This window comes from Coenobita brevimanus, chromosome 64, assembly GCF_032717465.1.
Source record: "Coenobita brevimanus isolate Jiangsu-jjx chromosome 64, ASM3271746v2, whole genome shotgun sequence".
NCBI classification, from domain to species: Eukaryota; Metazoa; Arthropoda; class Malacostraca; order Decapoda; family Coenobitidae; genus Coenobita; species Coenobita brevimanus.
In genome coordinates this window covers 10,358,893-10,372,676 of record NC_137017.1, presented here as the reverse complement: position 1 = coordinate 10,372,676, position 13,784 = coordinate 10,358,893, and the positions used below count along the sequence as shown (strand labels likewise).

At 43.9% G+C, this 13,784-nt stretch overlaps 1 protein-coding gene across 1 annotated transcript; it reads right to left on the bottom strand.

The window, feature by feature from the left end:
* Nucleotides 1-6,719: 6,719 nt before the first annotated feature.
* On the bottom strand, nt 6,720-12,039 carry LOC145404591 (carbohydrate sulfotransferase 11-like). Its single transcript, XM_080276110.1, has 4 exons — nt 11,855-12,039; nt 11,118-11,246; nt 9,111-9,421; nt 6,720-7,571 (listed from the first exon to the last, which is right to left on the bottom strand). Exons 1-4 carry the CDS (start codon nt 12,017-12,019, stop codon nt 7,343-7,345), a joined length of 834 nt encoding a protein of 277 aa, XP_080132236.1. The 5' UTR covers nt 12,020-12,039; the 3' UTR covers nt 6,720-7,342.
* Nucleotides 12,040-13,784: the final 1,745 nt, after the last annotated feature.

Sequence of the window (13,784 nt, the reverse complement as noted above, 5' to 3'; positions counted from 1 at the left end):
ACGGCTATGCGATATTCTCCCGTGTATTAACTCAGACGTAAACACCAAGCCCATGCGATACAATATGCTAGTATTAATTAACCTGTCACTTTACCTCATTCATATTCGGTGTATCTTTGTATGTATCTTGATAGGGAATTGACCTGAGACGAGACCGAGTGGATGAACAGTAACACCACGGCTATGTGATATTCTCCCGTGTATTAACTCAGACGTAAACACTGTGCCCATGTGATATGTTATCTATCTCTCTATCTATTGCCAGATGCCTCAATCCCGTTTGGGGTGGTCACAAACAAATCGCCTCCACGTCGCCCTGTCCCCCGCCATTTCACTGCCCTGCTCCCAACTCACACATCCCTCTCTCATATACCTCTCCACCCCATCCCTCCATCTCATCCTCGGCCTCCCCCTCCCTCTTCCCCCCTCCACCTCACTCACATACACTCTCCTCGTCAGTCTTTCACCCTCCATCCTCTCCACATGGCCAAACCACCTCAGTGTGTTCCTCATAACGCTTCCTATCACATCCACATCAACACCACAACGCTCCTTTATATCCTCATTCGTCAGCCTGTCTCTCCATGTGACTCCACAGGCTCCTCTTAAATAACTCATTTCCACTGCTCTCACTCTTGACTTGTGTCCTTCCAACAACGTTCAAGCTTCACTTCCATACGTTAGAGTTGGTATCACAATACTGTCATGTAGTAACTTTTTCACTTCAATGCTCACTTCCCTGTTTCTTATCACTGCTTTCAAAGAACCAGCAACCTTTCTTCCCTGCTGTACCCTTTCAAGCACTTCACCCTCCAAACCTCCATCCTTACTCATCATACTACCCAAGTACTTAAACATACTCACATTTTCCAATTCCTCACCATCGAACCTCGCTGTACATTCACTGACTTTACCACTCTCAAAGACCATCACTTTACTCTTCCCTACATTCACCTTTAGATTCTGTTTCTTACACACTCTCCCAAACTCATCCACCAAGCCTTGCAGCTCCCCTTCGTCTTCACCCAACAACACAGTATCATCTGCAAACAACAGTACAGGGAGTTTCCAAACACTATCCTCTCTCACCAGGGCCACTCCAACAACCACTACCCTACCTTGTACCTCTTTTATTACCTCATCCATGTACAGATTCAATAACCATGGAGACATGACACATCCCTGTTTCAACCCAACCTTCAAAGAGAAAAATTCACTTAGTTCACCATCCACATTCACTGCAGCCTTAGCACCATCGTACATACTCTTCACAGTATTCAACAACTTCCCATCTACTCCATATATTCTTAATACTTTCCACAATCCTTGTCTATCCACCCTCTCATATGCTTTCTCCAAATCCATGAAAGCCGCATACAACTTATTTCCCTTCTCTAGAAACTTTTCCACTAAAGATCTAAGAATGAATATCTGATCTACACAACCTCTTCCCTTCCTAAAGCCTCCCTGTTCTTCCCCAACTAATTCCTCTGTTCTTTCTCTAACTCTGTCAATAAGTATCCTACCATACACTTTTCCTATTATACTAAGAAGACAAATGCCCCTATGATTACCATACATTTCTTTTTCCCTTTTTCCTTTGTACAAGAGAATAATTATACCTGACTTCCAAACCTCTGGGACTCTACTTTCCTCCCAGGCCAATCTGCACATCTTCCACATCCATTCTACTACTATCTCTCCCCCATGCTTCAGCATTTCACCACACACTCCATCAATTCCTGGGGCTTTCCCCAATTTAACTTTCTTCATTGCTTCCACAACTTCTATCCTACTGATTTCTTCCTGTCTTCTCACCTCCCTCCTTCTCCCAGCCATTCCCCAGCCACTTATACTCGCATTACTTCCATCCTGTATGTTCAACAATTCCTTAAAGAGTTCTCTCCATCTGCTCACTTTTCTCCCTTCTCCACTAGTAATCTACCATTTTTATCTTTCACTCCCCTGGTAACCTCACTTCCACCCTGTCTTACTCTCTTCACCTCTTTCCAGAACATTTTCTTATAGTCCCTCCACTTTACACTCAAATTCCTTCCAAATTCCTCATCCACTCTCTTCTTACTCTCTCTTACAATCTTTTCACCTCTTTCCTTCTGCATATAACTCTCTCTTCCGCCTCTCAACTTCTTCCACGCCCCTATTTCTCATCCATTCATTGTATGCTTTCTTTTTTTGTGCCACAGCCTGTCTCGCCTCTTCATTCCACCACGCGGTTCCTTGCACCCCCCTCCGGCTTCTCTTCCTCCCACACACCACATCACATGCTAGTATTAATTAACCTGTCACTTTACCCCATCCATATTCAGTGTATCTTTGTATGTATAATGAAAGGGAATTGAACTGAGACAATAGATGTGTTAAGGTATACTGCCGAGTTTTTATGCCCTGTTCCTTTGTAAGTGTTCTATTTCCGGTCTAGAAAGAGGATCCCGCTCAGTCGCTGGTGTCTTTAGAACGAGAAGTAGATCTAAAAACATCCAGCATAACAGTTCTTGCACTGGGGTCTCCATATGATGTGGATTCCACCTCCCTTTTATACTGCTATTGATGTTTTTCTCACTGACTTCCCATATTCTGATAACTCACTGTTCTGCCTTTACTTGACTATATCACTGACACCGTGCTATCACTGTCACTCACTTTCGAGACTGGGAGTAATGGCGGTCAGGTACAAGGGCGGCGGGGACGACTCAGCCTCACTACTGATGGGGCTGAGTTCTGCCAGAGGCCTCCATATTCAGGGGCCACAGGATCACGCGTATGGGCGTCCTCTCTCGTCCGGGGCTGCTGGTGGCAAAGGGTCTCGCACTTTCAGGGCTTGGGACAAAAGTCTGGTCCTCAGGCCTGGGGCTGAACAGCTGCCTGAACCTCTCACTCAGGCGCCTGACGGAGGACGAAGATCTCCAGCGTTGGGATGTAGGGATGTCCCACCCGGGGGTCCTGGGGATGGTCTGAAAGTCCCATGGGCTGCGGCCCCCAGCAGTTGGGGACACAGTCAGGGGTGGGCTGCAGCATCGGCCTCCGTTGGGGTCTGTCAGGCGAGTCCTCTCAGGAATGGGCTGCAGTGAGAAGAGCCCAGTAGTAGTTACAGGGCCTCTCCAATACTCCTTCGGGCTGGGGCCTCCCTCTGGGTTGTAGTTTTGTGGGTAGGAGTCAGCACCTGATGGAGGAGCAGCTACCAGCCATCTCCTGCCATAGGGCCCAGCTGCTGGTCATGGCCTTCTAGGGGCGCGGCTACCGGCCGTTGTTAAGGCCCGGCTACTGGCCATGGCCTAGGGAAGGAAGCAGCTACAGGCCAAATCAAGGGCACCTTCGGAGCTGCTACTGGCCGTCTCCTGACGACGGCGGGTGCAGCTACCGGCTGTCTCCTTATTCCCTTCAGAGCAGCTACTGGCCGTCTCCTGCAGGAGGGTCGAGTGGCTACAGGCCGTCTCTTGAGGGGCACCTTCAGAGCGGCTACCAGCCGTCTCTTCTTTACCTCTGGAGCGGCTGCAGGCCGTCTCCTGTAGGAGGGTCGAGTGGCTACCGGCCATCTCTTGAGGGGCACCTTCAGAGTGGCTTCCGGCCGTCTCCTGACGAAGGTGCGAGCGGCTACCAGCCGTCTCCTCGTTACCTCAGGAGCGGCTGCAGGCCGTCCCCTGCAGGAGGGTCGAGCGGCAACAGGCCATCTCGTTTAGGTCACCTTCAGAGCAGCTTCTGGCCGTCTCCTTGTTACCTCCAGAGCGGCTGCATGCCTTCTCCTGTAGGAGGGTTGAGCTGCTACCAGCCGTCTCAGGGGTGTTGACTGGAGCTAGAGTAATAGCCCCACCCCATGGTTGTCAGTGGTCGGCTCGTCCAGGGGGTAGTCTTGTTTTCCTGCTATGGTGGCGGCAGGCGAGCTCTGGGTCATAGGGGTGTGCGGCCCAGGCGGACTTACATCCCTGTCGCCTGGAGTCCAGTGGCACTGTATTTGCTCCTCTGTAGGCTCCTTCTGGGGGTGTTGGGTTGCCCTCTGTGATACTGCACTGCATTTTATTATCCATACTTACTATCCAATAAAAAATTTGTAGAATTTCCAGAGAGAGATTGGGCTATACCTGGGGCAGTAGTGCATCTGGGCTATTTTTTGGTGTCTGGATCCGGTGTAGTGCGAAATCCTGACTCTCTCGATAAATTTGACTCCTTGCGTTCATTGCGCATGTGCCGTTGGCTACCAGATTCATGCCAGATGATGTTTTGAACTAATTTCCGGAAAGAGAGAGATTGGGCTATATTTGGGGCAGTAGTGAGATCTCTGGGCTATTTTTTGGTGTCTGGATCCAACATGTAAGTAGATGATGTTCTCTGAACTATTGAGTGAGTTTATTTTACTAAAATTCGGCTTAGAGCAGGTAAAGAGAGTACACTTAGTGGTGGTTGTGAGGCTGGTAGAGAAGCTCAAAATTTGTCCTCTCAACTCTCCAGGGCTTTTCTCACACCTTACGTCCTCTCTCTCTCAGAAAATAAACTACGTGTTGATGCACCCACCAATATTTGTTGCATTTTAGACGATCCTTAGTAAATCATACTCCAATCAATTCTGCACTGTTTTTCCTGGTGACTATCTCTGTGGTAAAGGAACTTTCATTTCAACATTTTCAACTTGCTGTCAGACATCTCGAGGCAAATCTGACAATCAAAAGAGGCCAGCACGATGTTGTCTATCTATCTATCTATCTATCCATTGCCAGACGCCTTAATCCCATACGAGGTGGCAACAAACAAATCGCCTCCATGTCACCCTGTCCCCCGCCATTTCACTGCCCTGCTTCCAACTCACACCTCCCCCTCTCTCACATACCTTTCCACTCCATCCCTCCACCTCATCCTTGGCCTTCCCCTCCCTCTCTCCCCCTCCACCTCACTCATATGCACTCTCCTTGTCTGTCTCTCACTCTCTATCCTCTCCATATGACGCCACAGGCTACTCTTAAATAACTCATTTCCAATGCTCTGACTCTTAACTTGTGTCCTTCCAACAACGTCCAAGCTTCACTTCCATACGTTAGAGTTGGTATCACAACACTGTCATGTTGTAACTTTTTCACTTCCATTCTCACTTCCCTGTTTCTTATCACTGCTTTCAAGGAACCAGCAACCTTTCTTCCCAGCTGTACCCTTTCAAGCACTTCACCCTCCAAACTTCCATCCTTACTCATCACACTGCCCAAGTACTTAAACGTACTCACATTTTCCATTTCCTCACCATCCAACCTCACTGTACATTCACTGACTTCACCTCTTTCAAAGACCATAACTTTACTCTTCCCTACATTCACCTTTAGATTCTGTTTCTTACACGCTCTCCCAAACTCATCCGCCAAGCCTTGCAGCTCCCCTTCGTCTTTACTCAACAACACAGTATCATCTGCAAACAACAGTACAGGGAGTTTCCAAACACTACCCTCTCTCACCAGGGTCACTCCAACATCCACTTCCCTACCTTGTACCTCTTTTATTACCCCATCCATGTACAGATTGAACAACCATGGAGACATGACACATCCCTGTTTCAACCCAACCTTCAAAGAGAAAAATTCACTCATTTCACCATCCACACGCACTGCAGCCTTAGCACCATCATACATACTCTTCACAGCATTCAGCAACTTCCCATCTACTCCATATATTCTTAATACTTTCCACAATCCTTGTCTATCCACCCTGTCATATGCTTTCTCCAAATCCATGAAGGCTGCATACAACTTATTTCCCTTCTCTAGAAACTTTTCCACCAAAGATCTAAGAATGAATATCTGATCTACACAACCTCATCCCCTCCTAAAGCCTCCCTGTTCTTCTCCAACTAATTCCTCTGTTATTTCCCTAACTCTGTCAATAAGGATCCTACCATATACTTTTCCTATTACACTGAGAAGACAAATGCCCCTATGACCTATGATTACCACAAACTTCTTTTTCCCCTTTTCCTTTGTACAAGAGAATAATAAGTTGTATAGTAAATTATTTTCAATCATACTTTTTTTTATTTGTTTATGATTACATTTGGTACAGTGCAATACTGTATAATAAAGATCACAAAACTAGTACACTTTTTTCATGCTAAATCCCTTTTACAGTACTTTCAACCAAGGTTTCCTTTACTCTGTTTTTCCCCATATAAAGCTAACTTCACCAACCACAGTTTTCCCAACCACAGTGTTTTTCAGGAACCTAACCCCCCTGGTTGGTGGGGTGTACTGACATACAATAACTGAATCAGACACATTTTTATACTTACCTCTACCCATGAAAGTGATTTTTTAAAGAAAAGCATTTTTCTTGTCAGAACAACACATAATCCTAACTTAAAGAAATTTTTACCTAACAAGGTAGTTCTTAGGAATATATGTACATCAAAGTGATAAATATGGCACCTTGCTTCTCTTAAGAAATCTCCATGTTGAAATTCATCATGGTAGCTACAGTTAGTATTTTCTATGTAGTGGAAACTAAATCAAGTAACAAAACCAGCTAACTGCTTCCCAACAATTGCTAGAAGCTGTTGGGAAAAAAGATTTCTGACAACGTACTGTAATAAAGATTTGTAAAACTCTGTGTCAGCTTGGTTCTTTGATGTTATTTACTTGTTGATAAGTTTCCTGTCTAAGAGTTATAACTGTGTGGTTAATTACCTATCTTGTAGTCACACTTCACTCTCATGGTAATACCTTTCATGGTCAACAGTAGCCATCCATCTAATGTACTGTAGTTCTTTTATACTAACTTGTCCCAAATTCTCATCCTCAATGGCAGAAAGACAGTGGTACAACTCAATATTCTTTCCATAACACTTCTTCATGACTAGCATCATATTCTAGTTTTAACCAGTTGTTCTAACTAAGCATTCAAGATGGAGATGGCAATCCTAGGGGGGGAAAAAGGGATGTACCTAGTTCATTCATACCTCCATCATATATTAACAATAATCAGTACATACAATCACAGCAGATGCCAAAGGAAATATTCAGTATTTACCCCACAGAAAATTCTCAGTATTTTAAGATATGAATGGGCTTACGTAGGTCTAAAATAATGTTATATTAGCAGGTCACTTTCATCACATTAAAGGAGTATTTTTGGTAAAACAAAAATGGGATTACCCTTGTTGTTGTGGCCACAGGCTCATCTGAAACATGAACCTGCCACACTGCTGGCTGAAGCTGCCCTTTTCCTCCAGTCCTCCATCCTCCATCTGAAGTACAAGGAGTTGATGGTCATTTGTAAGGCCAGGCAGTGGGAGCTGTCCAGCCATATCAGTGACACCACAGGATGGCATCATTCAGCAGCAGATTTCACTCAACTATATGAATGTTCTAAAATGGTAATCAAATATTCTGAAATCATCTTCATATAAATTTATAAGAGCTTGCTGCTGCTGCTGGGAAAGAGTGTCAAAATACGGTTCTACAAAAGAAGCCGTCTTTGATGGAACGACAGGAGGAAAATGAAGAGTGGGTGGGGCTCCAACCTGCCTCAGGATGTGTTCAGAATCTTCTGCCAGTGTCTCATATTTGCCTATGTAGTTGTATCTGCAAGAGATGAGGGAAAACAATTTAGTACTGTGTATTATACATGTAACAGGTAGGTGGGGGCACTCACCATTCACACACTGAATGTAGTGCTGCTCTTGGATGACTGCCCTTTCCTCTCTTCCTTCCTTCATCTTCTGTTTTTCTTTCCTCTTTCTTTTGTCTATGGGTGACTCTACAGTGATTAACAGGCCAAATGGTTTCCTGCACACCAGGACACCATTTCCTGTGCTGGGTGGTAACCATATAACCAAACTGTCACGCCCGGTGGTTTAGTGGGTAACTATGGCACTCCAATCGGATTGTACCGGTGCAAGTTTATATGCAATGGGTGGTTGGGGTTTATTGTTCACGTAATGCCACTAAGGCATGTGTGAGGCTGGTCACTCTCATCTTAAATGTCAGGACCACCTTGCCTAGCCCTGGGCTCCTACGCTCCACATGGGGCAACACAGAATTAGATGATGTATGTATGTATGTATGTATTTACATTATATATGTGGAGTTAGTCTCTCATGCTCCATCCTATCCACATTGCCAAACCACCTCAGTGTATTTCTAACGCTGTCTGTCACATCCACACCACAATGCTCTTTCACTTCCTCATTTGTCAATCTGTCCCTTCATCTTCATTTAACAATATATAAATTCCAAACAACAGAACAAGAAGTTTCCAAATGCTCCACTCTCTCATTAGGGTCACTTTGACATCCACTGTCCTACCTAATATCGCATTTTTTAACTCCATCCATATACAAACTGAACATCCATGGAGACACGACACATCTTTGTTTCAAGCAAATGTTCAGAAAAATTCACTCAGTTCACCATCCACACACACTGCAGTCCAAGCACCCTCATACATACTCTTCACAGCATACAACAGCTTCCCATTTACTCCATAAATTTTTCTGTATTTTCCAAATTCCTTGTCTATCCACTCGGTCATATGCTTCCTCAAAATCCATGAAGGCAGCATACAATTTCTTTCTCTTCTCTAGAAACTTTTCCACTAAACACCCTAGGATGAATATCTGATTTGCACAACCTCTTCCCTTCCTAAAACCTCCCTGTTCTCCAGTTCTTTTATTTCCCTAACTGTCAATAAGTATCCTATCATATACTTTTCCTATTACACTAAGACAGCATATGTCCCCATACTTACCAAATACCTTTCTTCTTCCCTTTTCATCTGTACAGGGGAATAATTATACCTGACTTCCAATCCATGGGGACTACCTTCTTCCCAGGCCAATCTGCACATCTTCCATATCCATTCCACTACAATCTCTTCCCCATGCTTCAGCATTTCACCACACACTCTATCAATTTGGAGGGCTTTCCCAATAATAATAATAAAAATAATGGCTGATATTTTGCTTCTCAAAAGCACCAGTTTTACTAAAGAATTCCCTTGCACTGAAAACCTCAAAATAACACAACTATCCATTCACATAAAACTACCGTATTGCACATTCAGAAAGCTGAATTTGAATGCTCAAAGAATAACATATTACAAAAATACACTATAAAGCTCACCTGACAGAACAGGGGTGACACATGGATGACATGAGTGCCCAGTGTTCATTAAACTGGTCTGTTTTTGTGTCTATCAAGTATGCAATAAACTCTGAGAACTTGACACCATGTCCACTGACTGGCACTTGTGATGGATCGACCCCAATGCGGTAATTCTTCATGATCTTGACACCAAAGCGCTTCTTAAAATATGCAGATGAAGTGTAATTTTTCTCAAATTTGTTTCTGAAGGCAGACAGCACTCGCTCTATGGGATGACGTACAAAAAGGAACTTGGTGTAGGTGTGGAGACGCATGTGAATATCGTGAGGCTGGAATAAGAATATTTAAAATTAATCAACAAACAACCAGTCACATATACCATGCTTCCTCTTGAGGACTTCCCATAATGAGGTTAGCCAAGAGACTGTTGTTTTCTGCAGACTGGAAGCTAAACCAAATGCCAAAACTACATTCAGCAATTGCTGGAAGCTGCTAAGGGAAAAGAAATCAAACATATGCATTAAGATCGGTAACAATGTGAAAGTTTCAACTTGGACTCTGTGCGCTTGTGGATGAATGTTCCCTGTCTGAGAGTGACAGTCGTCACTCTCATGGTAGTACTGTACTATGCCTCCTAGGACTGATAGTAGCCTCTCTCTCAATAATTTAGAAATCTTTCAAATTATGCCATGTTTTTTCCTTAAACTAACTGACCTTTCTCATCCCAACTATTCTACGTAACCTAACTTAAAGTACTAATATACTCTAAATAAATTATTATGGAAGCTGATTATGATTTGGTCATGCTAACTACTGTAACCCCATATTTTTTTTCCTTTTGCAGCTTATTTTGCATAGCTCAGTGGTAGAACAGGATAACATCACAGCCCTATATCCGTGCTATACAATATCTTTGAGACTATACTGTAGTGGATTTGTTTTAACCTGATGGACCTTGGCCACTCTTATAACTTGAATATTAATCAGTGGTTCTATGAAATTTTATGAGCTTTAGCTATGAGAATAAAATGAGTCTCCTTGGTTACTAGCCAATTCACCCATTAACTCCTAAAGTACGCAATTTGCTCAGCAGGTCTGTCCCTCCAGCCGCAAAACATGGTAGATTTTTTTACTTTCACCAAGGTAAAAATTTTTTTTCCACATTTCAAGAGACTGAATTTACACACCTGAAAATGTATGTTTCAGCCAGATTGACCAAATAGTTATTGCACAATTGCCTGTCAAAGATGCAAAAAAGTTACCAATCCCCCCCATGGGCAAAAATAGAAAATGTACAGAAAATGCATTATTTACAGTAAATAATTTATATATACATACAGTAACTAATGTCAAAGTGAAGTGTTCCCTAGGCATGAAATGTCAGTCTGGTATACGTCCATAGCAACAAAACAAGCCAAGCGAAAAGTGAAGTGTGTGTGGCTGGAGGGGGAAGGAGGATGGAGGGATAGGGGAGGTGGGAGGGGAGAGCAGGGAGAAGGGAGAAGGGTTGTTATGCACACACTGCTGTGGGGGGTATGTTGGGGTACAGTTGGTTTGAAGGGGATAATGTGGAGATGATGCAATGGGGCTGGGGGAGATAAAGTGATGGTGGTGACGGGGGGTTCCTTTTCCCCCACCTTAGGGGGCCAATCACGCCATACCACCCCAGACACTCTAGCTCTCATTGGTCTGATCCCATATACGTCACCAAAGGGGCGGAGTTACCCTCCCCCAGTTGTTTGTGTGTCTTTATCCATCGTGCGAGATAGGCTGGCGTTTCAAATTACACAAAAGCACGATCGTGCGGCATAAGTCTTTAGGAGTTAAGTTTGACTACATCTGGCCATTATTTGAGCTAAGAAGAGTTAAGAATCTTCATCAGAACATACAAAATGCATTATAGCATCATATTCTGGCATTCATCTATTGTTACAACTCTGCACTGAAGATCGAAAGACAGCAAATTTAGGCCAGGCTAAAGTGAAGACAGTATAACATGAGTATACCAGTCAGTTAGCTACTTGCCTCAAGATCACTCAGCTTAAGAAAGACATTTTTTCGATGAACACTGTCAGAAGGAATGGACAGAGGATCTGTATAGTTTGTTCGTCCTGTCAGCATCAGCATCATCCTCTTCCAGTTTGTGCATGCAACCTGGTTCAGGATAAAAGGACATTTTCAGCTCCAAGCAAAGTGAAATGAATAGTTAACTTTAGTTCTCTGTCTATCCATCTATCTATTTATGTATTAATCTACTGTACATATTTTTCAGTCAATACCTTAATCCCACAAAAGGATGCCAAAATTGAACCTATAGCATGTAATTCTGTCCTTTGCCATCTGGTTGCCCTTTCTCCAACTAACATCACCTTCACTCATGTACCTGTACCTCTCTACCACATCTCTCCACATCAGCTTTGGTTTCTCCCTCCACCTCATTCATATTCTCTTAGTTACTCTCTTCAGCTCCATCATCACATGACCAAACCATCTTAAGGTATGGTACTTCTCCCACAACTTTCCTGTAAATATAATAAGCTCAGCCTATATGCTATAAAAATATCATTTACCAGCACCTAGTCTACCGTGCAATGACTTTCTAGGTCTAAAAAAGGCCATGCTAACTTCTCAGAGTAAGGTCCTGCATATAATCACTGTATTTACTAAAATGTCATTATATGAAACACATTATGCAACACCGCAAAATAACATTTATATATTCAAGCTGCCAAATACTTCAGTAAAGCTGTACAGATACAAACCTTTGGAACATAGCAATACAAGACTTTATGTCTGTCATCGACAATCAAATTACTGAGCATTCTGGGATTACTGAGGAGGAGCTGTGTGAGGTCAAAGGTGAGAGCACTGCCTCCATGCCCTCCCTCTCTGCATCCCCTCTCCAGCACTGTCCTTCGCCGCTGCATCTCCTTAGTTATGTGGGTTTGCTGTGCAGATTCTTCAGGACCTATATTAAAGAGAGAGAGAGAGAGAGACTTATGCCATGTAACTAAGATGTGTAATTCTCCATATTCATTACCATTCATTATCATGACCTCTTTCTCACCGAAAGATTAGGTGAGGCACAGGCCTATACCTGTACTGTACTGGAAAAATGTTAACTGTCATGAAAAATATACAACTATGAAAAGCTTCATATCTCCTAAAACTTACACATTACTGTACTATTAAGTATACAGCATCTTAAAAATTCTAGTGTCAGGTTAGACACAGCTCTGCTACTGGTAACATGTAATTCAGTACTGTACTACCTGTCTCACGGTCAGTTCATTGGAGACAAATCTGGCAACCCCACTGGTCTGGGTCAGTGAGGAGGATGGTTATACACCCTGCAGGACTAAAAACAAGAATTGTCTGAGGGCGGATGAGCTACTTACGCCAACTGCCATCCAGCAGGGTGGGTGGAGCTTGTTAGCCTTGGTTCGTAGTCAACATGCGAGAGGGAAAACTGAATTAAATCTGGATAGCCCTTGCATGGGATTCCATGTCCTTAGACCTGTGGTCAGTCCTCCCCTGATTTGGCGGGTTTGGGTGGGGTTTGTGTCCCTTCCCTGGAAAAGCTTTCATCTCATGCAACTTACGAAAGTTACGAGGAGCAAGAGGGATTAGGGTCAGCAGGTTGCCTGACCCTGACCCAGTTTTGCCAGGGGGTCCCTCCTTGAGTGCCAGTCTGATGGGGCCTTTGAGGCCCTGTCATGGTAGTACCAATTACAGTAGTTGTTGGGTAAAGCCAACAGGATCCCAACAGCTGGATGATGGGGGGGGGAGAGGGGCCCTCTAGCCCAAATCCTGTTTTTGATGGCCGTCACGGTGGCAAAGAGGACACATGAACCCATAGAACCAGTTTATCCTTTGGAAGGCACTCCAAGTGCGGACTTGAAACATTCTAAGCCTTCCAAAGGATGATCAGCTGCCTTTGTTGTCATGACAGAAGAGGTAATTGGAGGTAGGCATAACTGCACTGTCTGAAATGAGGTGGCCCAGGCCTGGTGAGATCAGTCGCGATAGTTATACATACTACTGGTCTTGCTGCAATGATGGTGCCCTGCTTAGAGTTGTTGCTGTGGGAATTGATGCTTGCTTTGTCTCGCATTCAAGAGTTACTCTGGTTGATAAATGTATAATGCTGGTGATGCTGAAGCACTCCTTAGTCTTCATCTCACTTACTGCCATGTATGCTCCAACTGAGATGAATGATCTTGAAAAGAAGCTTTTCTATGCTAATCTTGACTCAGTTGTGGAACTGTGCCCCTCACAGGATACACTCTTAGTCCTTGGTGACTTCAGTATGATTACTGGCACTGGCAGGGATGGCTTCGAGAAATACAGTATGTAGGTCCCCATGGCTCTGGAACCAGGAATTCCAACAGTTCTTACCTTTTGGATTTCACAAACTCCCATACATTGAGAACTGCTTGATCCTGGTTCCAGTGGCCAGATCTTCGCAGTTGGACTTGGTATTCCAATACCAGAGGGGCTGCAAAGGAGACTGACCATATCCATGTTAATACTTAATAGAGGATCCTTCAGAACTGCACAGCTTTTAGGAGTCCACAGTTCTTTGCTACTGATCACAGTCCTGTTGTTACCACTCTAAGGCTATAAATCAAAACCAAAAGAAACTAAAGATGCTACTTACAACAGTTCCATCTTCAGAAACCCAGGGATCAG